The sequence below is a fragment of the Aspergillus ambiguus genome, assembly GCF_047715705.1.
Source record: "Aspergillus ambiguus strain CBS 117.58 unplaced genomic scaffold BDV59scaffold_2, whole genome shotgun sequence".
NCBI classification, from domain to species: domain Eukaryota; kingdom Fungi; phylum Ascomycota; class Eurotiomycetes; order Eurotiales; family Aspergillaceae; genus Aspergillus; species Aspergillus ambiguus.
In genome coordinates, this window is record NW_027395515.1 from 534662 (window position 1) to 558994 (window position 24333).

General features: G+C 50.9%; 9 protein-coding genes across 9 annotated transcripts; 5 read left to right on the forward strand and 4 right to left on the reverse strand.

The window, feature by feature from the left end:
• The first annotated feature begins 1912 nt into the window (after positions 1-1912).
• Positions 1913-2587, forward strand: BDV59DRAFT_168041 (uncharacterized protein). The gene has a single exon (XM_073688018.1). The coding sequence runs from the start codon at positions 2197-2199 to the stop codon at positions 2470-2472; it is 276 nt and encodes a 91-aa protein (XP_073552356.1). The 5' UTR covers positions 1913-2196; the 3' UTR covers positions 2473-2587.
• Positions 2588-2784: 197 nt separating this feature from the next.
• Positions 2785-3716, reverse strand: BDV59DRAFT_168043 (uncharacterized protein). The gene has a single exon (XM_073688019.1). The coding sequence runs from the start codon at positions 3563-3565 to the stop codon at positions 2960-2962; it is 606 nt and encodes a 201-aa protein (XP_073552357.1). The 5' UTR covers positions 3566-3716; the 3' UTR covers positions 2785-2959.
• A 2181-nt stretch (positions 3717-5897) lies between these two features.
• BDV59DRAFT_168045 (MBL fold metallo-hydrolase) lies at positions 5898-7371 on the reverse strand. Its single transcript, XM_073688020.1, has 4 exons — positions 7063-7371; positions 6840-6987; positions 6421-6786; positions 5898-6368 (listed from the first exon to the last, which is right to left on the reverse strand). Exons 1-4 carry the CDS (start codon positions 7288-7290, stop codon positions 6076-6078), a joined length of 1035 nt encoding a protein of 344 aa, XP_073552358.1. The 5' UTR covers positions 7291-7371; the 3' UTR covers positions 5898-6075.
• Positions 7372-7453: 82 nt separating this feature from the next.
• BDV59DRAFT_168048 (uncharacterized protein) lies at positions 7454-7711 on the reverse strand. Its single transcript, XM_073688021.1, has one exon. It carries the CDS (start codon positions 7656-7658, stop codon positions 7479-7481), a length of 180 nt encoding a protein of 59 aa, XP_073552359.1. The 5' UTR covers positions 7659-7711; the 3' UTR covers positions 7454-7478.
• Positions 7712-9982: 2271 nt separating this feature from the next.
• Positions 9983-13290, forward strand: BDV59DRAFT_46741 (protein kinase family protein). Its single transcript, XM_073696453.1, has 4 exons — positions 9983-10765; positions 10821-12227; positions 12280-12615; positions 12664-13290. The coding sequence occupies exons 1-4, from the start codon at positions 10196-10198 to the stop codon at positions 13117-13119; spliced, it is 2769 nt and encodes a 922-aa protein (XP_073552360.1). The 5' UTR covers positions 9983-10195; the 3' UTR covers positions 13120-13290.
• Positions 13291-13483: 193 nt separating this feature from the next.
• BDV59DRAFT_190547 (kinase-like domain-containing protein) lies at positions 13484-14864 on the forward strand (the record flags this gene model as incomplete). Its single annotated transcript, XM_073691765.1, has 6 exons — positions 13484-13508; positions 13543-13680; positions 13820-14050; positions 14116-14456; positions 14512-14664; positions 14745-14864. 6 exons carry the CDS (start codon positions 13484-13486, stop codon positions 14862-14864), a joined length of 1008 nt encoding a protein of 335 aa, XP_073552361.1.
• Positions 14865-16517: 1653 nt separating this feature from the next.
• Positions 16518-18302, forward strand: BDV59DRAFT_197880 (ankyrin repeat-containing domain protein; the record flags this gene model as incomplete). The annotated part of the gene is made up of 3 exons (XM_073693028.1): positions 16518-17035; positions 17097-17748; positions 17799-18302. 3 exons carry the CDS (start codon positions 16518-16520, stop codon positions 18300-18302), a joined length of 1674 nt encoding a protein of 557 aa, XP_073552362.1.
• A 37-nt stretch (positions 18303-18339) lies between these two features.
• On the reverse strand, positions 18340-20451 carry BDV59DRAFT_168062 (uncharacterized protein). Its single transcript, XM_073688023.1, has 7 exons — positions 20232-20451; positions 20077-20170; positions 19833-20020; positions 19445-19776; positions 19116-19379; positions 18848-19063; positions 18340-18796 (listed from the first exon to the last, which is right to left on the reverse strand). The coding sequence occupies exons 1-7, from the start codon at positions 20413-20415 to the stop codon at positions 18590-18592; spliced, it is 1485 nt and encodes a 494-aa protein (XP_073552363.1). The 5' UTR covers positions 20416-20451; the 3' UTR covers positions 18340-18589.
• A 1137-nt stretch (positions 20452-21588) lies between these two features.
• BDV59DRAFT_46800 (amino acid permease-domain-containing protein) lies at positions 21589-24321 on the forward strand. The gene is made up of 11 exons (XM_073696455.1): positions 21589-21897; positions 21977-22004; positions 22054-22292; positions 22342-22504; positions 22561-22651; positions 22702-22728; positions 22782-22839; positions 22897-23431; positions 23479-23567; positions 23626-23851; positions 23911-24321. Exons 1-11 carry the CDS (start codon positions 21866-21868, stop codon positions 24208-24210), a joined length of 1788 nt encoding a protein of 595 aa, XP_073552364.1. The 5' UTR covers positions 21589-21865; the 3' UTR covers positions 24211-24321.
• The last annotated feature ends 12 nt before the right edge of the window (positions 24322-24333 follow it).

A 24333-nucleotide genomic window follows, 5' to 3' on the forward strand; every position in this document is an offset into this window, starting at 1 on the left:
AGCGGACCGCCGTTAGTCATCCGTTTGGTCTCGGTGATTGGTCCTCCCCGACAATCCTCATTATCCTTTCTGCCACGCACTCTCCTCTGACCACGCACCTCATCCCGTCCGATATTGAGCTCCATCACCGTCATTTCGTCGGAATGGTGAGACCATCCCCGCCGACTAGTCGTTCCTTCATACGGGTATTACAGTTCTCCAGTAGATGAGCAGCGTACTGCATACAAGATGAACAACCCTCGGGCATAGTCCTGTGTGAGCTGTTCATTGCGGCATTTCTACCCCCGCTGTATATACTAATCTCCTCCGATGCCAGACGTAACGATGCGTCAAGCCAACTCGTCATTATGATCGCAACGGTAAAGCCGATCGGACGGGAACCCCCAGAGGAGTTAGATTCGTATGCTGGCATGAAGCCCATGTGCCGTCCAGTACCACCTCCGCCGGGCTCCCCCCATTGGCCCTCCACTGCATCATCGTACACAGTACTTCCTTCCACTTCATCCATTGACTTTCGTAGGCTACGACGCTGCCCGGATCAGTCTGCCCTCCACGCCGCCATCTCGGCTGATTCGACAATCGACAACAGGGAATCTCCATGTTCTTCCCCCCCTCAAGCTTTTGTCGCGCAGAAGGCTTGTCTCGTCGGTGGGATATATCCCGCAGCCAGGTCAGCATCTGCATCGCCGACTCGGTGAGCACCTGGACACGAGGGTGGTCCTGCGTGGTCACACAGAAGAAAAGACAGAAAGAAAGAAAGAAACAGACCAAAGCCAGGTTCCCCCATCGACCGATCCCCAGATTCCCCCATCATCCCCCATCACATGCGGTCGCAGACTATCGCCTCGAAGAATCGCCCTTCCGGACGCTTCTCATGCTGGCACATCCTACCCTAACCTCCCAGGCGAACTCAAAGCAGAGCCCAGTCGAGTCAGCGTGCTCCCGATACCTCCCGTGGGGTCACCAGCAGGGTTGTTATCAAGGGCTGAACGGGAGACCGTGCTAGCGTCCTGTGCTGGCGCTTTCCGCGGCACTCTTTTCACATCGACTTCCTCGTAGTCCGGCCGGAGGTATCATCCCCTTCGCCAGCGCGCCGTGGCTGCCCATTCTACATCCGGTAGACAGTCTCCCATCCAGATCTCCTCCGTAGTAGCCCGCCCCGTCTCGCAGCTGGACTCGAATCCGACCGAATCCAACGCTACATCCTCCTGCAGTCCCGTGCGCCCGCCAGCGAACCAATCACCCGCGTCCCCAGGCATGCGATCAATTCCGGGGGATTCTCCCCGTTGTCCGGGTGCACTCAGGGGTGGCATGTAACCACGTCAGCCAAGACCGTCAGTCTTCAGTCCTTCCAGTGCCCATCAGTAGGGAGCTTCTATGATACGGTGTACTCCGTACTATGTACAGCAGCCGATGGTGGATAACGGTAAATCGCCACAAAAGTCCCCCCTGTGGAAATATAGGCCCGCCATGTGGTACGGAAGTTATCGAGCGCATGGGACCGTGGAACTGTCGGGTAACCGGTACGCAGTGGAAGTCAATTGCTGCAGACCCTGACCCAGACCGGGAGGAGATTACGCTGAGCCTTATGGCCTTTCATATCAGCATCCATGGATGCTGGGGTAACAGGACGATCCCATCGTCTCATCTGGCAGTGTCTTGTTTCATCTCCTTGGGGAGTTGCCCGACTTCACCGGAATACGAGAAGAAGGTTTCCAGAACGGCCAAGCAGAGGGAAAAATCCCTCACTACGATCGCATGTATAATGATGGATATTATTTCTCGCAGCAACCCTTAGCCCTATGGTCAGAGTTGCCACCACCACCCATCACACCGCACCCGGCATATGCAGCATCGCGGAGAGAAAAGAGGGGAAGAGATGGGGACTCCCTGACCAGTCATCCGCCGTTCTGGGTGTTTCTAGAAAGCCCATCGAACGGAACACAATTTAGATGCATGGATTTATTTATTTTATTTTAAATTTTATTTCCTCTCCGTACGTATTGGATTTGTTTTTGACTTTCGCTCGTCCCCTTCAAGCATGATTGCCACGAGCTCGGGGGGCAAACGGCGACAGTTTCGAAGCGACGACGATGACGTCGTCGTCGGCTGGAGGTCTCGTCCGAGGAGAAAGCCCGATCAGGACTTGGACCGGGTAAATTGGCACGATAGCTCTGAAGGACTCAATCGACAGTCATGGGCGTTAGTCAAGGAATCCGTTGGAGGAACGAGATTCCCAATCGAGCTAGCCAGATGACTAAGGGATTGCCGCTTCGGGGAAGGGAGCGAGATCCTGCCCGATCGGGTAGCCCGCTAGCCGCATCGGGACCGCCGCTGCCATTAGGGTTAGGGTTTCATCTCGTTCTCGTCGTGTATACAGTCGAGTATGGAGCAAATAATGGAGCACCACCGCGTACCTCCAAACCCTCTGGACAGGCACGAACAGATAGCTCCTCCTCGTACCTACAGTAGTGACCGACGACGGGGCTCACTAACGCAATCTACTAGAGAGCAATTCCACTCACCGGGCGAATTGACTAATCAGCTCGCCCGGAGAGCCGACTAGAAATTAATGCCCCCAATTTCCCCCCCCTCTCCACCGGACGATCGCCCGTCGCCAAGCTGTCTCATCGAGGATCTGGTGAGGGATTTTCTTTCGTCCTGATGTTATCCCGAGGCGAACCTTGCCACGTCAATCTTGCCCGTACGGCGCCGTAGTGAGACGGGTTGGCATCAGACAACGGCGTACGGAGTAGCTTTGCCTACGCCATACTACTACTCTTAAAAATAAACCGCCTGCAAGAGGCCCTCGAAACCAGCACAGACCTACCTACGGCGTACGCTCCACGTAAATCTCTCATACAACGCCGTCCGACAGCCGCGATGACGCCAATCTGCATCCACACCCGCGATAAGCAGTCCGAACCTGCACCATACCATTGGCCTGGCCTGCCTCGGTCTAAACCCGACCCCCGACTCGGACTTGCTGATCGAGTGCAATTCCCTCGTCAGCTCTGGGGGGGGGTTGGCTCACTCTCGTCGAGCTCCAAGGTCGATGCGTTCTGGAATCGGCTATCCGGCACTCTCCAACAGACCTATCAGTAATACCTAGGTAGGTATAGCCAGGTGTACGGCATATGCGTAACAAGAACACAACGCGCCGTAAACGAGACAGACAATAACTAGGGTTGAAAGAAAAAAAAAATCTTCCCGGCCGGAAAAATTTGCTCGACGCTCGCTTCCAATAATCTATCTGATTCTGACATTTCCGTCGGCACGCTTGGTGTCGGCGACTCGTCGTTTCGGGTCCAACCCGGGATTCGGCACGTTGCCGCCGTTCGTTTTTACCAGCAACTCTGTGCCCCCAACACACCCCCGTTCCATGGTTGCGAGCATGCAGGTTCGGGTATGTCCCATGGTTACCAGGTGCCAGAATTTTTCTATGTGGTACGTACCTGGGCAATATTTTGCCCACTTTGTCGATTGTGGGTGTAGGGTAGGGCTTAAACCGACCCAGCTGCCAAGGGACAATAATAGAGGTAGTCTGGTTGGTTGCATATTGCATACATATCAAAGGGGCTGACTTCCTCCGACTCTACGGCGTACGCAGTACTGTACAGTAGAAAAAGGCACAAAACCCTGCCAAGGGATCTTCTGCATGGATCACTCCCCGCATCGTAAAGGGGTGTGGAAATACCACCGGACATAGATAACCCTCCTTGCATGGTGGAAGTTTCGGCTCCCATCTGGCCTGCGTCCGCTGCAGGAAACCCATTATCATCGTCTTGCCTTTTCTCGGCGCCCAGCCCGGATCCTAAACCACCCACGCAGGGTCCGACAGAGCGTTCAGGAGCTCGGGTGTAGCCCATGTTAACCCCCGTACCTACATGAAACCATGCTGTCCACCCACGATGATGCCCTCCCGTCGTCATGCACGTCTCTCCCTCGAGGGAAGGTCTGTCGACGACAACGCCCTGATCCAGCGCTCTGACTAGTCGAGGGGGAACGCTCGATCGACGTGTTCGGGGCCACGCTATTGCCCGTCGGTGCGTAGATCGCTATCTAGAGATAACCGGCAAAGACGCGCGACTGCCGGCCAGCAAACACTTGCTGCCGCGTGATGTCAATGCTTCTATATGTAGCAACGTTGGTCTGGAGGAGAATCTCTCTGCCTGCCATAAGGACCAACCGGCGGTGGGAGTTTGCAACTGCCTACGGGAACAGTAATGGACAGCACAGTTGGGGTGATCGACAACGCGTCTATCAGGGGCTGTGTGAACTGCCAAGAATACAACTCCCCCCTTCGACATGCTATGAATAGTAGACGCTCTATGACGCCAGAAGATGATCTGTATCTCTCACTCTCTCTCTCTCCCCCTCCCCCCGGAGAAAATCTCTGAGGAACTTGAACTCTAACGGGGATATTTGAATTGAGTCGCACAGTGAGACGCACAGTAAACAGCCGAGGAATGATTCACGCCCGCCAAGTCCAATGGATGCGCAACCCCAGCAAGGGGATATCTTCGTCTTGGCCTCATCCCTTTTCCAACCTTTTGTTCCTGCTGTGTCTCCCCTCCGCCAATGACCTTGCGGTGCGTGTAATTATCAGGGTTCGAATAGCTTATCGCCAGACTTACCGGACGGACGACCATGACCAAAATCCAGTCTTCTCCTTGGCAGTTTGCAACTATCGAAGTCTTCCCTATGCCTCCCCCCACACTCCCCGAATAGTAGTGGATAGATCCCCCGTCCCCAAGAAAAGACAAGACAATAGCTGCAACCCCTCGTTGCTTTTTTCTGCCCTCTCTGGGTTTTAGTGCACGCTCGTCTGCATGCTCATGCATGTATGACTCTGACAGTCACCTAAGCCAGTCAGATAAGCCAACCACTCCTTTCTGACCACTCCGATTGCCTCTCCTCTCCGTCCGACTGCTCCTCCCCCTGTTCGCCAAGCACTGCCATACATTCCTCCCTCTGTTATTGTCTTGGCGGGACGGTGGACGGTAGGGGGTGAAGGAGGGTGGTGATGCAGACCGACGCTGGGCACCTCGGTGTCAAGTGCACTGCCTCGTCGAGGGTATCACAGACTTCGACCTTGTCCCGGACGGATTGGGCCGTGGGCTTGGATTGGGGTTGCGGGGAGATCGACTGATCAGCTGGCCCCTATGCGTTTTTGTCTTTGAATTGGCTTGGCTTGGCTTGCGTATACGCTATACGGACTGTCCTCTTATCTCTTGGAGATGGATGCTGCCTGGCGTTCGTGTGCTATTTCTGCTTCCAGCTTCTAGGCTGCCGGATATCCATCATAGTCTGAACCCCGTAGAGGCGGCGGGTGCAGTTCTACCATCATTACCCTTCCCGGAAGGATTGGCGTAGACAAAGACAGACAGACAAACCGCGTGCCTGGCACAAGACATACGGAAACGCCCCGGATGTGGTCATCGGGCGTCGCACGGCAGGATTACACATTACATCAGACCAGGCCAAGCCCTTTGATCCGTCTGATCTGATCTGACTTGCTTTCTTTATTGCGACAACCGCCCGCTGGGCACATCCCACTCTTCTTTGAAGGATCGTCGGCTGCATGTTTGTTGTGACAAGGGGTCTTGGCAGACGCCGATGCATGTAGTGTGGCATGCAGTGGGATGGATTGGTATCCCCAACGGGGACGGTTGTGTCAGGTTGTCTTGGACTTGGGATATTGATCGGAGGGTTGGGATAGTTCTGTCTGGGCGTGGGTTGGAGATGACCGGTGGTTACGACTAAAGAATAACCCCCTTATGATATGGTTGTTTTCGAGTCGGACTGTCGGTCTATCTGTAACAGGTTTAGATTGTGATCTCCATTCATTGAATGCGGCGATTAATTTGGGTGGGTATGGACAGGGGTATTGCAAGATCCCGATATATATATATTTGCATACCTGAGATGGAGCACATGGAGATGACCCCCCGGTCTACCTTACTTATACGTCGCAACCATTTCTTACTATAGTATCATCTGCATACGCAGTTTTAGACGTAGGATATAGCCATCGCCAACAATATGCCATTGAGTCGCAGCATATGCCCCAATCTAGAACGTAATCTTCACTCCCACCGTGCAAGGAACCAAAGACCCCGGCATGCTCTTCTCAATGGCAAACTTCGCCCTCCACCCGGTACAATGACCGGGCAGAAGAACCGCCGGATCGAGCTTCTTCAGATCCCTGATCGTATTCTCCACGAGCGCCGCATCGCCATTAGAAAGATGGAAGCCGCCCACGACCGCATGCAACGGCACACTCCCGCCGAGCACATCAACCGCATGTCTCGTACAATTGACAACGCCCGCATGGCTGCACCCCGAGAACACCACAAGGCCCCGACCTGCCAGAAGTCAGCATCCAACACTCCGCACCACTCGTCCCAGTCACCGCACCTTTCACGTTGCACATCAGAAACCTCTCCTCCATGATCAACTCATCCGAGGACCACTCCCCGGTCTCAGGATCGAAGCGCATCGCGCCCTTCGCGCCGACCTCGTACGCCGTCCGCCGCGGGATCTCCCCAGAGACCAGGAAGAAGTCGTCCAGAACCGTATGCGGCTCGTCATGCAGCTGCACCGCGCCCCCGGCCCGCGCGATCTCCTCGAACGTCGGATCCGCCTGCAGCGACACGATCGTCTCCCCAAACCCGATGCCCCGATACGCAGGCCGGTCCGGGTGCAGGTCGACGGCCACACCGTCCGGAAGTCCCTTGGCGCGCTTCGCGTCCGCGATCATCTGCACCGCTCGAACGAGCCCGCCTAGACCTCATCGATTAGCTGGGGCAGTTCAGGCATGACAGGACAGGACGCACCGGAATGGTCCCGATGCCAGTGGGACAATTGGACGAGCTCGACGGTAGACAGGTCCGGCCGCAGCCGCGCGACGTTTCGCGCCCATGCGTCTGGTTCCGGGCCTGCGTCGAACAGCACCGAGTGGCTCTTGTCGCCTTTGGTGGCGGTCTGGATGGCGGGTTAGTTGGGAGATGTAGATATTTGCGGGGTTGCTGCGGCGCGGGGAGGGGCCAGGTTGCGTACGACGAGGATGGACAGCCCATGCGCCGAACAGCAGATGTCTTCCATGCGCAGCTCTTTGTGGGCGTCGCCCCGGTCGTGGAGTTCGCTCGGGGAGTTCGCGGCGATGGTGTTCATCAGCCCGGATATTTGCACCGTGTCTGGGGCAGCTGGCGACATGGGATCGAGCTCATTGTCGATGATGACAAGGGCCTCTAGGGAGTCCACCTCTACGAGGTTGATGTCGGCCATGTTGATGTGTGGATTTGTGACAGAGGGAGTTGGGAGAAGGGGGAAGTAAGCACTATTTAAGTAGCTGATATCGGAGGCGGGTGACGCCGGTGATGCCTCAGGCTGCACTTTACACAGACTATATGCTGGCTGAGGTGCAAGATTGCTAACCAGTATGTGTTGCCTTCATTCCTCTGGCGTCGTAACATCTACACGATCTCAAAACGTTGTATACATTCTGATCCTTCATCAATACCCTGTAACGCCACCCCGTCCACAATTCCCAACACGAAACAAGATCCAAGGTAGATGTAGTGGGAGTCGACTCTTCGCAGAACAACGGGCCATGGATAACCAAAGAGGATACAGATGAGATCCCCTTTCTCCATATTCAAGGGGCCGCATCCGAGGTATCCCGAGCTAGTGGTGAAGAAGCTAGAACTCGACCGGTAGTATTCGTTGCGACCTGCCAGAGCAAGACGGGCACGAAAATTGTCGATTGCTTGATTCGTCGCAGAGAGATGATCCTGCCACAAGCTCTCAGTACCTGCATCTTGGGCTAAGTATGCTGTTAGGCCACTCGGGTTGGTGAGAAGCTCTCTAGTGCTGACAGCGGGTCCGTCGTGAACAGCCGACTGGCGTATACAACCGCCTTGACTAGTCCGCGTGGGTCGCGCGAGAGATTTTCCGTGAATTCTGTCTCTGGGTCAAGATCCAGCAGCAGCAGCCTTGCCATAGCCTGGAGCATAGGAATCCCCGTGACGTAGCGTCGAGAGTGCTGGGTTTCACCAACACGCTCCAGCCAAAATGACATGAACCTGCTTTGGTCGCCGTCGAACTTATAGCACTCTGACACCTGCCCCCACTGAACACCGTAGGCGTTGAGTACACGTCTGCCGACAGAGTGCGGTCGTGCTTGAGGAGCAAGCCTGTGGCATTCCCGGTATGCCGCAACATCGTGGGTAAATATCATAAGGCGCCTCGGGTCTTTGGAGAAGGCATCCCAGTTAGGTACCCAGGACGGCACGAACAGATGATGTTTTGCCATAGCTTCTTTCGATTCAGGTAATGCTCCATGGCCGGCGTACCAAAGGAGGATCCCAGTCGGCCCGTGTTAAGAACGAACTGGGTGGCAAACTGGGTATATACATCCTCTGAAGATAGGGTATAGTCCGGCTTGACTCCTCCAGGAGCCAGCGTATTCATACTGAACAGCTTGTCTCGCGGATCAGACGCCTGTCTGGTGTGAGTCCAATCGAGTAGTCTCGTCCACGCCCAGGCAGAACCACCATGCTTTCGTGCTTCACTCGCTAGCGGTCTGATGCGGCCAAAGTCGTGGAACGCAAGCAGCCAAAATCTCTCTGTCCATTACCTGTACTGATCCAGTCCCATAATTCTGGGTCCACGAGCGGGGGACAAGGTGAATTTTGTACTTTGCGGAGCCATGTATCTATTATCACGATCTGCAGGGAATTAAATATCTTATTGCCGCAGAGCACAACTGCTCGTCCTTGGTCGCATAGAAGTAGCTCTTGGACTACCCACGCCCGGTTCCAGTACGGAGACTTAGAAGACTGCGTGCGGCGTACCAGAAATGCTCCCAGCTTTCATTCCCATCTTTCTGCCACAGATGCTTGTGCTCGGGCCGAATCGCTGCCAGCGGTTCTTGATCCTGTTGCGCGGCTGTTATAATCTCCCATGCCAGATCGTCAATACAATCCATCGCATAATCACTATCAGCTGCTTCTAGCCCAATCCATGACAGCACTAGGTACGGCGATTCATAGACTAACCCCATCATAGCGACTTGGCTGCTCTTCTCGATCATGTCCTCCTGGTTGATGCAGATCGCGTCGACCCAGAGGGGCAAGGTCATACGAAGCTCATCTGGACCGTTCTTGGCCATCTTCCGATATCTCAGAAGCATCTCATGCAGGTTCTGGCTCACCAAAACCGTGTAGCTGTTGATTGATATGAGTTTGCTGGGCGGCTCCTCACCCGTCGTATATGATAAGGCATGGAATTCATTTTTGACTTTGGGGAGGGTGACCGTGACCATCGAGCATTGGACTCGTTCATCGCGGTCTTCTGTCGTGGAGGGATGCACAGTCAACAAACGGATCTCTGACTGTGTCGAGTCCAGGGGTTGGTATAGTGACCGCGGATACGCAGTGACGAAGGTATTGTTTTCGCTCTCCATACACACTGGAACTATAGAAAAGCCAGCGATGATGCTATGTAGACTAGTCGCGGAGGTTGAAGGTGCGACCACGATTGTTGTCTGCTCAATCTAACGTCTCGGCCCGTCTACCATGACACTGGAGCTTGGAGGGAGAGCGCTATAGCCCGTGAAGTAGAAGAAGTCGGCCTCCTCGATGGTGAACCTACTCTGTAAAAAGTGAGTATACTCTCTCTACCATATTGATCCAGGTAGTCTACGGGAGTAAGTGTATTCCTCATTCCATCAGTTTGTTCCTACAAACAACCAACATCCTCTATCTTCACCAGAAACTGATGATCCATTTCTACATCACACGTTTGCCAAAAAGTTCAAATCACTGCGATGATTCAATCTTGGCCCCCGCATATTGTTTGACAAGGGAGCGCCAAGGCGGTTCAGCCTCGTATTATCACGCGGAAGAGCCTTTTTATAGAGTAACTGATGGGGTCACGTTAGCCCTGTTTCTTGGAACACTCATCGTTTGGCCCTCTCCGGAGAGTTATGAATTTCACAGATAAGGGATGAGAGCCTCAAAGGGGCAGCTGACAGATAAGAGCCTCAATCCACAGCCTCATCTACGTGTCAGGACACTAGACCAAGCCAAATGGTTTAGGGGCAAAGTTCCCCGCGTCTCCGTCCGAGACTCAATTTCCCCGAGTATTACCTGCAGTTCGACCTTTGCATTCATCCCCTTCTCCTCCAGACATGGAAAGTTGGGACTCCCAAGTCGATGAAATTTTCAAAGAACTGGGTAGAGCAACCTTGAGGTCTTCAGAACCAACTGTACCCAAAGAATTCATCACAAGAGCCAGAATAAAACGAATATGGCAGACAAACGATCGAATCCGAAGTTTGCTTGGAGAGGATTCTCCTCCCGGGTTGCACGTCATCATAAAGAAGAAGCTCCTGGTCATCCTCTCCGTGCTTATCGAGATCGGGGCAATCGATACTCTCAAAGAGTTCCGCCGAAAACTGTTTGCCGCCGATAATCCTCTCCGGCCACGTTTTACGGACCAAGAGATGCCTCTGGAACCGGAACAGATCAGCCAACTTTTAACATACCAGCCTCATATGGCGCTGTTCAGAGAGAAGCAGAACAAATTCTGTCCCGTTATCATCCCGAAGTCTCATCTATCCATAATGTGCAGTGAGGACCGTCCGCTTCCTTTCCAGAGAATGATAAGATTGTTGGGAAGGGGTTCGTATGGAGCCGTTTACGCAGTTCAAATAGCCTCTGAGTGCTTCACAGACGAACTGGGAGCATCTTATAGCAAAGTAAGTAGCGCAGGGGACCTCAGAGAACTAGCGGAAAGTGCCTAACGTCCAGAAGCCCTACCTAGTTGCATGTAAACAGTTTAGAGAGTTCAGGCACTTCGAGGCAGAAGTGAAGAACCTCCGCGACATAGCCTACAGCCGCACCCAACAGGTACATATCTTACAGGCTTTAGCAGCGATCAGTCATGGGAATAGCCACTATATCCTGACACCCTACGCTGAACTTGGTGACTTGTTTGCCTTCCTGCATGAAGGGCGTATCGACGGCGAAGACGATGAAGATAACGCAGTCGATGAAGTAAGCTACGACTTTCCAATTTATTTCCCAGATGTGTCGTTGTCTCCAGAGAACCCGTCGGTTTTCAAACCTCTACTACACCAGTGTCATAATCTCGCACACGCAGTCAGGTGGCTACATGAAGAAGTCACAAACCAGGCTGGAAACAAAATCTACTTCACACATATGGACCTCAAACCGGACAACATATTGATCAGAAATGATCCAGACTCGTCGGTTGGCAGGTGGATTATATCCGATTTCGGTATATCGTCAGTGCAAGAAGTCACACATCTAGCGCCTCCTCCCGTGAACGGGGAGGCGACTATGTATACATTTCCAAAAAACAATGCGAAGACCTATCAAGCCCCCGAGTTCCGAAGCCGACATGGTGTTGGCCGCCATAGCGATGTGTGGTCGTTCGCATGTATATTCAGCATGGTACTTGCGTGGGCCATAGGGCGGAGGGATGGCTTCATTACCTTCAAGAATGAACGTATCGAATCGAGTCAGCTCAAGGCTTTCTATGAAGTCCTCAGTGGGCACGTCACAGGACCAGGGTATCAAGTCAACACTTCGGTCAACGAATGGCTCAACAGTGTTGAGAATACACCCCAGCCTCATCGGATAGCAGGATGCTGGGCAGCCGCAATCCGGAGACTTCTCGTTGTTGATCCTCGAAGGAGGCCCAACTCTTCCGATCTGGTCACGTATGTAGACCATGTCTATAACCACTGCGACAATTTATCCGATGCGAGGTACCGTAACTGCCGTCGGTTATCCCCTGGAGTGAACGAATGGGTGGCCCCTATCCCCGCCAATGTGGAGATGCCTCGAATTCTTGGTAGCTCTACTAGAGTGAGGCCCATTATACGGTTGCTAGAGCATGTGTTGCCTTCAATGATGCCTTCTGAAGAGTTAACGGCAATGAAAAGACGTATTGGAAGACGCGACGTCTTGGTGGCAGTCTCCCGCTCTATCCATTTGTCCACAGTCCCACTTGTATATTTCGGCGGAGGTTTACTTCTCGTCTTTGGACTCGATCCAGAGACATGCGTGCCTACAGCTCGCGATTTGTGGAGAATAGTCGAGCCTACTTACAGTGACTGGGAGAATCCGGGAATATCGATCGAAGGTCCCTATCTTGCCGTGTGGGGCTACTGTAGAAGAGCCCAAAGGAAACTGGTAAGTCTCTGACTCGACGAAGCTGTGAGTCAAATCGTGACATCTTGTATAGTGTGTACTCGGTAGCCTGGACAGCCCTTCCGAGCTGGATATCATCGATTCCGAAGCTATACAACCGCTAAAATCGGTAGCCATGTCGTCTCGAGGAATGGCTGCTTTTGTTCTCAACAACGATATAATTGTCCGACCGAAATGGAATGATTCGACTGAGGAACTTCCTTTGAGATGTTCCGGGAACGATCCTCAGAAATTCATGCATGCTGTGTTTGACAAGCCCGGAAACCGCCTGTATGCATGGGCTCAGGGCGCTAGTACTGATTCGCTCTATTTATGGAACTGTACTGCCGGCGGTGGTCTGCAGAACCTTTCTGTGACACACTATGATCGGGTAACCCATCACCTACCCTTTCCTAAAGCAAGGCTAACCTTAAGATAGAGAGGGCCCGAAGTACCCATAGTACCCTACTCCAGGCTACGTGCTGGATGTGCGATAATGCCATATGAATCACGCCCAGGCTGCATTTTTGTAGCGACTGACAGGCGAGAGTATTTCTCTTTGGTCCTAGAAGGTGGTCCTGGCGGGACTTTCGAAGAAAGGATGCGCATTATCTTTGACAACGCTTTGGAAAGCGTTACATGTGGTGACTACGTCTTGATCCGTCTGGAGAAGAAGTATATTCATTGCCACCTCAAAGAGTATTTGATACCTCACGAAGCAGGTGCTACCATCGGGGTCACGAGAGAGCTTTGCCGGCTTCAGTCTGATTATAGACCATCCTCGGTGTTGGGAGCCTTCACAACGAGGACCGGCCAGACCGTTGTTTTATGCAATACCGATGGCACTGTTGAGATTGTGGAGTTTTCTTACGGAGATCGCCGGCGGTCGAGTTGAGTTCAGAGTGTATATATGGCTCCCTCAGTATCATGTCTGTTTCTTGCTTTACCTGTATGACTTAGAAACTTGGGAGGGTAAGAGCAGGATAACTATCCGAAAAGATGAGATGCTGAAGCAGGATTTACACTGTATTTTTGACAATCTTCTAAGTAGGATAAAATGAGAGAGAGATCGGCTTTTAGTACAGTTGATCTCGAAAACAGTTTCCTAAAGATAGATCTTATTTCTAGAACGGACACATTACGTATAATACTGTAACTTTCACGAAACTCGTATACTGTACACTCCTTTCAATGCCCCTCCACTCCGTCTGACATTTCCTGAGACCGCCTCCGAGCTCCCTTTCGCCTTGAATTCCAATATGGATCTATCTCTATTCAACCAAAGTAATCTCCTCTATACAGAGGGGTCCTTGTCAAGGTACGCCTGGGGGGTACCATCCTGTCAGCCTTGGAGATACAGTCAAAAATGGTCGTTACAGCGTACGTCATAAGCTAGGATGGGGTGGCTTTTCGACTGTATGGCTTGCGAAGGATAGAGTGTCAGTTTATCGACTGAGTAAGATCTTTTGCTTAGCCGTTGCTAATCTTCGGCCAGCCGAAATCAATGGGTCTCGCTGAAGGTCATGACCGCAGATTCGGGGATGTCTGCAAAATTTGAAGCACCTTGAGAGGCATTCGCGAGGGAACCTATCGAGGGAACCTATCTTCAAACTATATTGTGCAACTGCTTGATTCCTTTACTCATGAAGGTCCCAATGGGGTCCATCAATGCCTCGTATTTGAATTGCTTGGCCCTTCCGTTGATCAAGTCCTCGCAGACTACCATGAGAGCCACGACAAGCTCTGTGCGGAAACCATAATCCGGATGTCTACACAGCTTTTGAAAGCCGTGAAGTTCATTCACGGTGCCGGCATGTGTCATGGTGGTGAGTGCATTGTCTGAGCATTTTTTTTTTTGCGTGGTGGCATAATCGTACTCACTTTATGTTAGACATTAGCGGTCGGAATATCGCATTTAGTTGTACGAATCTGTTGAACACAACAGAGGAGCAACTTTTTGGACTTCTTGGATTTCCGGAAATCGAGGCGCTAGCCCGCCTAGATGGCACGCCTTTAGAAAATGGGTTGCCAAAACAGCTGGTTAAAGCAGCAGAATGGGTCGAGTGGATCGATGAGGACGACGAAGATATTCGACTTCTTGATTTTGGGGAGAGCTTTCTTCAAGGCGAAGAGCCTAAAAGCTTGGCTCGGCCAGGTACATTGCGGGTACCAGAGACGATTTTCACGGATTTCTTTGATTATCGCGTCGATCTGTGGCGCACAGGTTGCATGGTAAGCTGTCATGTATTTTCTGCAGCAGACGGGTTTACTGATGTATCAAATTTAGATCTATTCCTTTCTATTCACAACATACCCATTCTGGTATCTTGATGAGGATGAAGTTTTGGTTTTCCAAATGATTGGCTTCGTGGAGAGACTGCCGACTGAATGGGAGTCTAAGTGGAAATCAATGCAGACGAGATCTAGCCACGATCTGGAGGTTGAAGATAAGCAAATAGATGCACTATGTCATCTGTTACTAATTACGATCCAGATTGCGCTATGTCGAAGCTCGAACAGACATTTACTGAGACCGTGCACGACCCAAAGCTCAAACCTCTGCTACGAGTGACTCAAGGATTGATGCGATTCTTACCGTCAAACCGCATCACCGCAGACGAGGCACTTAACTTGCTTTAAACTCGAGTATAATCGATAAATTCAACTCAATCGATTATTAGCTCTGTGCATATTGGATTAGAGCCTCCTCGACAAACGCATCCAATTCGCCAATCCCAACGCCGACACAAAAGAGTCTATATCACCTCAAGGACGGGTGTAGCTTTCTTCACGTTTTCAACCCATTTACGAATGTTCTCTACAAGAATCCGAACGATTCCGGGTTTCATCCTTGTGGATATGCTCAATACGAAAGCCATCTGACAGCGTTATGTTGCAGGCTTGTCGAAATGCAGCCTTGAGGGTATCATCGGGTACGCTTGATGTAAGCTAGTCACCGTATTCTTTGGCAGCTACGTCTTTGAATCCGGGAATTTTCAATGGACCCATATCTTTTAGCCCCGCTGAGTCAACAACCTCCTTGGAAGCCGTGATGTCCAATGAGACTGCGATGGGAGGACATTGATATTGATAGGAGGATATGGCGTTCCACCTTCGAGGACATTACCGCCTTTGCGCTTTCCTTTCTCCAGCCGCTGCTGCTCCTCCATGTATATCTCTTCCCGAATCTCATCAGGCACATCTTTGTGTGTCTCTAAGACACCCTCTTTCTCGGCATATGTGACCAACTGCCTGAGGGTTTATGTGCGAAGTCGATAATGCTCTTTCCCTACTGGATTCAGCCAGCAGTAGGGGCCCAAGTGGCATACAGGCGAATCACATTTCATCAAGTCATAAACGTGGCGCCAAATCGTTTGCTGACCACATGCATGTTCTTCAGCATCTAGCTGGGCATCTCGATCGCCAAGCATTCTATTTATGGCAGACACTTACCTCTATTCTCGACTTTCCGTCCAGCGGGTGGGGAAGTGCAATCCTCTACGCAATTAAAACTGTCCCTCAGTCTGAGTCTTTTGCCTCGACAAAGTTGACTCGACCACATCCCAAGCTATCCCTCGATTGTATTCCAAACAATGCCACAATGTCAGTCTTGTTGAAGTGCTTAGTCAGGTCACGCTGAGAACGATCGTTGACTGAAACGACAATGGCGGTGTCGTCAGCCCTGACCTGTCTGTCACGGGACACTTTCTGTCCAAGGACAGTCCGTAGCTTCTTTTTTTCTTTTCCAAGAAAAGCTGCCAGTACGCACTTGGGGCTAAGACCAGATCTTCTTCCGTGTCCTTCACAATTGCCTTATTATTGATGGTGACCCGCCATTCTATGAAGTAGTGGATACAGCTTGGTAGATCCTCGTAGATCTTGCCCTGCTCATACGACTATGTTAGCCTACCAAGGTTAGTCCCCTACAGTAGTAGCATAGCCTTCGTCATGTACTGTAAAAGGTACAAGATGAAGACAGAAAACCGTGGAGGGAAAGGAAGGAAGAGAGGACGGTAAGCGTGGATCAGGCCAGATTGCCAGATCCTTCCCTACTCAAGAATCCTACTAGAATAATCTGTGGATATTTTCTGTATTTTACAATGATTCATTTGGCTCTGAAAACGAGCCGACGAGAAACAATGCGTGAGAGTCCATAGAGGAAACTGTTTTCGAAATCGACTGTAATGTGGCTGTGCGTGCATCTGTTTTGACTGTCAACCCTCAGCCCCAGACCTTCTCGCCCCTCAGCACATAAAACCCAGCAAGCATTCTAGTGTTTACGTTTCAACAAACATGGAGCCTGTTAGTACAGCGGCAGCAGCTCTACAACTTGCTGGCGCTGCGGTAAAAGCCTCCGTCACGCTTTATGGAGTCATTACGACAATCAAAAATGCGCCGAAGGAGATTCTGAATCTCAGAAGTGACCTTAAAGCTTTGAACACGCTCCTGGGGAATCTAGAAGTTGCCTTAAAATCCGAGGAAGCGCAAAGAATTGTCGATCAAGATGAGACAATTAGGAGCCCGATGGAGAATCTTCTGAGCCTTATTGATAGCTGCAACAACTGTTGTATTGAAGTGACAGAAAAACTAAGCTCTTCTTCCCAAACAAGGAGATCTACCTCACATGGCGCTGATCCGACGGAGAGTAATCCTAAAAATGACTTGTTGAATTCTGGGTCCTTGATAAGGGAAGGCATCGATGTTCGCAGGTCTATCTGGTGGCTGTTCAAACGGAAGGGCATATTTTCCGCCGTCTATGACTTGCAACAGACAAAATTTCTTCTTTCGGATTCTATGGGAAGTATCACACTGTATGTCTCCGGCCCTAGTCGTATCGTTTGGCAGTCGATGGTTGATTCCAACAACGTCCAGTATCCTTATAATCAAAACAACTGAGCTCAAGAACAAAGGAGAGGCTCCGAAGTCGATTGCACATCGGTTCAACGATGATGTTGGCTCGGCAATTATAGACTGGGTGAAAGCACAGCCAGATGAGTCTGAGAATCTAACAAAATCTGAGAGCGGCTCGGTCTCCTCCGACACCTTGACGCAACAGCAAACTCCTAAAGCGCCCGATCCGCATATGACAGAGGAGCTCCTCGGCGCTGTCAGGCGTGGCACGACCCCTGTGGTCAGTCTCTTACTGAATAACGTTGATGTCAATGCCCAAGACCCTCGAGACGGACGCACTGCGCTCTCAATTGCCGCTGAGACCGGTGATATTAACATGGCTAAGCTTCTTCTTGCCCATGGAGCATCAGTACATATTCGCCAGTACAGCCGTAACTGCCGGGACTGTGATTTGCACCCATTTTATATGGCGGGGCGCAACCCTCTCCACTGGGCAGCGGGGGAAGGACATCCCGATATGGTCGAGCTGTTATTAGAATACGGGGCGAACCCTAATTCTGCTAACAGCATCGGGCGACCCGCGCTTCAAGAAGCTATATGGCAGGACGATGTACGATCGGTTAGACTGCTACTTGACAATGGGGCGGATGTGAACTTTCGGAATTTCTACCATGTATGTTTGATGGGCGCTTGCTTGTTTCTTACTTCGCTAACTTTAAACAGGGCTGGAGGCCTATCCATGCGGCCTGTGACTACAACCGAATCGAGCTTATCCATGTTTTACTCGAGTATAAACCTTTGCTGGATGTGAATGTTGAATTCTGGGGCGAACGAAAATCCCCATTGCAGTACGCTGTAGTCAACCGCAATCTTGAAATCATGAAAGCTTTCCTGTCTAACGATGCCGACCCCGACAAGAACGGCATGTGGGAAAACAACACGGCATTGCACATTGCTGCTGCCGCTGGGTGGTTGGATGGAATCAAACTTCTTCTGAGTTATGGTGCTTCGATCGATCCTATGGATGCATACCTCCGCGAAACACCCCTCCACAAGGCGGCACGAAATCTGGAGACAGACGCTTGTCAGATGCTGTGTGCACGAGGAGCGGATAGAGCGAAACGAAATGTGGACGGTCAAAATTATCAGGATATTCTAAATTGCGCGCAGCAGTATCCGGATGACTGGAGAGTGGCCCCTGATAAAGTTTACTTTCTATCTATTTGATTGAATCTGGGAAGTCAACAGCAGGCATATTTGTAAACAGTGGTTGAGAGTCCTCCACATTTCTTGTTGCTTTAGATGTGATATGGTATTGGGTATTTCCTATATATGGCTCTATGTCTATGGAGAAACTCGAAATGCGGGAAGAAATGGAAAACGTTAGGTACATGCAGTCATAGATATATGGGAGTATCTTCTTTCGTTTGCAACCCGCCTGGTCTAGTGAGCCCTTTTCCGATGCGATGTGAATGGGCTCCACTGGTGAAAAATGACAAGAATTGGGCGTATCGCTATTGGAAACGCTTCGATCGCGGTCGACTGAAGAACCGAAAAGGCTCGTGTTTCCACCATTTGTCAAAATAAACAATGAGAACATAAGCTCCCATAGTGAGAACAGTCAATGGTACCCATGTTGCAACGAAGATCCAGAAGTCTTTGGTGATAACTATCTCTCTCTTGGCCTCGTCGAAATCGAAGAAATTCATTCCGTATAGACTCTGCCATCCGTTAGTCGTGCGCGGATATGAACAGTGAATCGGTACACTTACGACAACAAATGTACCCGGAAGATACACGGCAGACATGACAGTAATAATCTTGATGGAAGAGCTATCGTCGACAGTATGCTTTTGTAAATCTTTCAGGTTGGCTGTTAGGTCACGAAGCTCTCTGCCCGTGCCAGCTGCTTGTGTTTGTATTTCTGCAGCCCGTCTCTGAGTTTCGGCGGCCTGTAGTTGATTCCGTGCACTCAGAATGTATCCAACCTTCGTCTATTAGTGAGCCATCGATACCTATGCATTACTAATTGCAACATACCATGTCAGTAGCATTTTGAATCCGCGGTATTAATCCTTTGCAGCTTGCAATGCATCCCGAGATCGTCGCTTCGAATATGTCATAAGTGTTGGTTGGTCCAGCTGTCTTTGTTTGTAACCTCCGGATGATATCAAGGTTCCCCTTGCAGCATATTCTAGCCAGGTGTACAAAGTCCGCGACACTGCGAAGCTCCGTGATTTCATCCAGACTTTGATTGGGGTCCATGGTGATACCAGGCCGAGATCTGGTCAATGCGTAATCATTCTGGATCCTAAATTAGCACAATGATCGCCCGAGAAGGTATGTAAAGAAAAATGGAGAAGACCTACTATCCTCTTAAACTCCTCTCCTAGATTACAGATATACCATCTCCAGTTATCTGTGAAAGATGAAAAGAGAATCGAGTGTATGATCGCAGGGTTTGCGATAAATGAGGCGAGGCGAGCGACGTCAATAGACATTTGTGGGTTCGTTGAGTTGTCTATTTCAATAAATTTTTGCAGTCGGGTGTCGAATTTGCTACTCTCATTTGGATGTAGTATAATGAAGAGATCTCTGTTGGCTGTGCGGTGATGGTATATGCCCGTCCGTCGAAAGGAAATGGTAGGCTTGGGTCGGTCCAGATGCTTCGCTTCAACGTAGAACATCTGATAAGAGATATCTATTACATATATTTGTCAGAGGCAGACAGGGTCAGACTAGTGGGTGGGTACGGACATGTGTCTAATTCATTCGCAGAGCAGATCATGGCGTTCCTCGCTCCTGTCGTGGAAGTAGATATGGCCTCGTTGAATGACAGCAGAACCTGCAGGAAGCTTGGATCGACTTTATGCCTCTGCATAATCTTTCCCATAAAGTCGGCTGGGATCAATAGTGGACCGAGAGAGGTCTCTGAACAGATTGATCTGCAGATGGTGTCAGTCCATGGAACTCGGAGAAAATTACTAAAGCTGCTACTCACATTATCCTCACACGAGCGTCATTATGGAAGTCAAGGTCGGTATCTCCGGAGATGTCGCTGACGCTTAGATACTCCTTGCTATAGACATCGAGGCCTGTCTTATGGTATTAGCCGATGACGATATCCGCATATATCGCAAAAAATTCCATAGATACCATTTTGCGATATATCCGTTATCCTGACGTTAAGTAAATCGTCTTCTGTGGTGAATAAATCTTTCCCCCGTTGTTGTACACGGCTCTTGAGGCCCATGTAATCCACTGTTGCGGGCTGGTCTTCCGCGAGATTTTGGAAGTAGGCTTTCCAAGACGGACATGTTGTGACATCAGCGGTTTCCATGGTGAGATTTGTTTAGGCCTGCTGAAGTGCCGACGTGCCCAGCATCTGATAAAGGAGTCCTTATCGTTTATTATATTCCACAAACCCCACCCCTAAAGCGCCTAACACGGGGCCTGTACCGCCACAGTTGTATGCCCAGAATGCGACCTCGCCATCGCAGTACAAGGTACATTGCACGCGGATTTCGCCGATAAGGGTAATCCTACACCTTAAAAGTACTACTAATCCACAAAAAAAATTCTGGAAAATACGCTGTCGCTTATTTGGGGAAAAACGCTGCACCGGGAGAAGACATGATAGGCCCAAAACCCCTCAAGCGGAAATGAAGACGGAGCAAACACATGCTCAGCCTTGTCCAGCCTCAGCCTTGGCCATTTTCTCGAATAACACGAGGCAAAATCTGCTGATTATGTGGCAATGGCTAATCCCTGTCATTCCTGACAATACTGAAACCCACCAAACCCCCCATCCAGTCCATTCAGGAGCGGCTTTCTAACCCGATGAATCACGCCTGGTCCGTGAGCTTCGTCGTTTGAGTCTGCAAATTTCAGAGGCGATGAATCTGTTTTCCTATGGTGTCAGTCTCTGTCGGCCGACGCAAGTGGCGCGGGTCCTCCTACCGCACGTCTTCCTGCCATGTCGAGTGCTCAGTCTCGGTTCCAATAGACTGAAAGGGGCTGAGCACTTACATCAGGATCACTCAAGGGCAAATCCAGTTCGAAGGTCCATCTGCCTCTCACAAGCTGTTCTCCACCGGTCAATAAGGTCCTTCTGGAACGAAACTTTTCATGGCATGTCGTCATCTCACCGCGATGTTATAAGACTCAGGAGCCCCCGGCTGAGGGTATTCTTTCTCCAGATAGCTTTGGAGGTCTTCTTCGTCAATATATCCTGAGTGCTGGTAATCGAGAACGTAGTAAGGCATCACGATGTCCAGCCTCCGCTACGGAGGCTCCACCAGGATTTGTTCGTACTTTGTGTGCTTTAATGAACTCTTCCAACACTCTGCAACCGTTTACTCCGTAACGTAGATCATTCCCCAGTATTGGTTCTGATCGGTGATATATACGAACATGACGTGCGGCACGGTTGGGCAACCAAGAGGGGGTGCCACTATCAGGGTTTATGGTAATGATTGGCGGGCAGCGGTACGAGGCGAGCAAACATCCAATCCCGTCAACCCGCTAGGATATTCCTTCTTATCTCTGTGCTCTGGAGGAGAGGCTGCCACAGCCTCGTCGTCTGTGCGACGGTTTCCGAGGCTCTTCGATCTTGCCCCGTGTGTCGTGTGTCTACTGCCTCAATCCGCAGGGCATGATGTGGCTCAGCAGACATAAGCAGTGCTTGCATCCTACGTCGTTGGGATCGTTGTCTTTTGTCGAATACATTCTTTTGCTTCAATAATCTGCAAGTGGAACGAACCTTATATAAGCGCATTCGACGTGTTGACATGCCGAATCCCACTCCGCGTGGTCAGCTCCAGTAAGTTGGCGATCCCCCGTAAGAGAACAGGATATCCTCCGTATTGAGACACAGTGCCAACTCATCTCTTCGCTGGCAGCCAAACTCTCTACGGATACCAGATCTTTGTAAGTCCTGTAAAGTCGAGTCGCAGATTACCTACTGACATTCCGGGAGTTTATTCTCCTCACTGCTGTTATTGGCCATGGCATATTTGGGTCGAACGGGTCGGCTTTGGAGAACGCCGGGCCCGGAGGTCTCATAATATCGATAGTTCTGATCAGCTGTGTAACCATCTGCGTGGGCGAGTGCATTGGGGAGATGACACAGCAGTTCCCTATACCTAATTCAATGGTTGCCTATGTCCAGGAATTTGTGGATCCTGATCTAGGACTCGTGATCGGGCTTTGCTATTGGTATAGTATTCGACATTCTGGGAATGCTCGTCAGCGTTGACAAGAATAGGTACTCTTATGCAGCAGCATTCGCCATACAGAATGCAACCGTTGCCACTTTGACTGATTATTGGCGCACGGAGCAAAACACTGATCGCCAGGCATGGCAGGCTCTTGCGTTCTATGTGATAGGTCCTTTGATTATGTTTGGGCTGAACATGACTGGGGTTTTTGTAAGGACCTTCCCCTTGATGAAGCTACCTATCGTCAGTTTTACTGATCCTTCAAGTACTACGGGATTATCGAAACTATAAGCGGCGCTTTGAAAGTAGTCCTGGTTATTGGGACTTCCATATATCTCTATATCATTCCTAGCAGAAGTATGGTCTTATGATCATAGAGTATCCCACAAGCTAACTCCCCCTTCTAGGTGATACTGGCGATGTCAAGAGTGCCTGTGAGTCTCCTCGAGCTAACCATGATCTTATTGAACTGACTCAAATGCATTAGCGGACTGGTTTACCAAGTCAAGTGATCTCGACACCTGGTCATATCCTATGGCCTTATTGTTGGTTTCACACCCACCGGTATCCACGATGCACAGGACTAACTGATAGCCATTCAGCCTCGCCATTCCCTCCGTAGCGTACAGCTTTCAGGGAATTGAGATCACCGCCATGGCCGCCTTCGAGGCACGTTCGACGCACGCTCTACGATGGCCGTCCAGGTGGACAGTCTATGCGGTGGCCCTCTTCTACATCATGTGCTCTGTCGGAGAAGGCCTTACAGTTCCCCCAGATGACTCCCATCTTCTGTCTTCAGATGATGCTGCCTGTAACAATGGGGATTCCCACGGTCGATACTACAACAGCATGATTGTTGTTGCCGCAAGTAATGCCGGCCATTATAACATCGCTGGCTTTCTCAACTGTTGCCTTATATTCAGCGTCGTCTCGGCTGCCAACACCTCCCTTTATGCTAGCTCCCGCTCCATGTATGGCCTCGCCCAGCTGATCACCACGCCGAACTGGATCACAAAGAACTTTGAGTGGGTGGGTGCGGTGGACACGAAGACGGGTGTCCCCTTCGGCGCGTTACTCCTGTCGACGTTGGCCTTTGCCTGGCTCCCATTCCTCCAAATAGGGTGCGGGCGAGAAGACGTATGTTGAGTCCCCAATCTATGCGTTCTTCCCTGACACAGGTATAGGTTATAACGAAAATGTCGATATCAACCAGCACTGCGTGTATGATCGTCTGGGCAGCCCTCTGCCTCGCATACATCCGTTATCACCGCTGGCAAGTGAAACCTAACCCTCCGACTGATGTCTATTTGCTCATCTCCCCCGTCTCCCAGGCTGAAGAAATGCGAAACGGTGTTAAAAAGGGATTACCCCCACTACTGCCGGACATCTCCCGAGTATACCCCCCGCGTCAACTTGCAGCGGTTCCAGCCTGTCCCAGCCTGGATTGGGTTGATCGGATGTCTTGTGTTCTTTGGGTTTTCCAGTGCCCAGTGGTGGAGAGGCCGCGAAACGGAAAAGGACAAGCTGATTGGGAATGTAGCTAGTGCTTATGGCGTGGTAAGACTTCCTATCGCTCAGGGTTCTGGGCTGTATACAGACCGACTGACTTCACCCAGCATATCGTGCTTTTCGTGCTTCTAGTCATCCGAAAGCTGTTCAAAGGAAGGCTTTTCCAGAAATGGGGCGTTGTGTTGACCGACGATGGACACTATCTCGCTACAAACGTCCTGGACCCCCTGTGCAGGAGGAATATCTACGATCGAGCCCATCGTGCGAGCGCCCCGTGGCGAGACCGCATTCGTCTTCCACGGCTAAGTCCTTCTGCGTACGAGGAGAGCTCGAATGGTCGTGCGAGTGTACATATGAATGGGTCGGCCGTCCGGAATGATCAGCCTTCGCCAGGCCCTTTGGGATGAATGATGGATGGACGCCGGGATGATGACTATGTGTACTTGTACTATAATGAAGATGCATGTGCGTCTGGCCTAAACAGACTGTCTAGACAGACGTCGATACGATTATAGCCATCCTTGAGTAGA

Coding starts and splice junctions, on each gene's coding strand:
- BDV59DRAFT_168041 (XM_073688018.1), top strand. CDS start 2,197: ATGGGCGTTAGTCAAGGAATCCGTTGGAGGAACGAGATTCCCAATCGA.
- BDV59DRAFT_168043 (XM_073688019.1), bottom strand. CDS start 3,565: ATGCAATATGCAACCAACCAGACTACCTCTATTATTGTCCCTTGGCAG.
- BDV59DRAFT_168045 (XM_073688020.1), bottom strand. CDS start 7,290: ATGGCCGACATCAACCTCGTAGAGGTGGACTCCCTAGAGGCCCTTGTC. Junction 6,988..7,062: donor ATGGGCTGTCCATCCTCGTC/GTACGCAACCTG, acceptor CCCGCCATCCAG/ACCGCCACCAAAGGCGACAA. Junction 6,787..6,839: donor CTGGCATCGGGACCATTCCG/GTGCGTCCTGTC, acceptor GATGAGGTCTAG/GCGGGCTCGTTCGAGCGGTG.
- BDV59DRAFT_168048 (XM_073688021.1), bottom strand. CDS start 7,658: ATGGAGAAAGGGGATCTCATCTGTATCCTCTTTGGTTATCCATGGCCC.
- BDV59DRAFT_46741 (XM_073696453.1), top strand. CDS start 10,196: ATGGAAAGTTGGGACTCCCAAGTCGATGAAATTTTCAAAGAACTGGGT. Junction 10,766..10,820: donor TGGGAGCATCTTATAGCAAA/GTAAGTAGCGCA, acceptor AACGTCCAGAAG/CCCTACCTAGTTGCATGTAA. Junction 12,228..12,279: donor GAAGAGCCCAAAGGAAACTG/GTAAGTCTCTGA, acceptor CATCTTGTATAG/TGTGTACTCGGTAGCCTGGA.
- BDV59DRAFT_168062 (XM_073688023.1), bottom strand. CDS start 20,415: ATGGAAACCGCTGATGTCACAACATGTCCGTCTTGGAAAGCCTACTTC. Junction 19,380..19,444: donor GAGAGGAGTTTAAGAGGATA/GTAGGTCTTCTC, acceptor TTTAGGATCCAG/AATGATTACGCATTGACCAG. Junction 18,797..18,847: donor TTCCGGGTACATTTGTTGTC/GTAAGTGTACCG, acceptor AACGGATGGCAG/AGTCTATACGGAATGAATTT.
- BDV59DRAFT_46800 (XM_073696455.1), top strand. CDS start 21,866: ATGCCGAATCCCACTCCGCGTGGTCAGCTCCA. Junction 22,505..22,560: donor TGAACATGACTGGGGTTTTT/GTAAGGACCTTC, acceptor TGATCCTTCAAG/TACTACGGGATTATCGAAAC. Junction 23,432..23,478: donor TAGGGTGCGGGCGAGAAGAC/GTATGTTGAGTC, acceptor ACACAGGTATAG/GTTATAACGAAAATGTCGAT.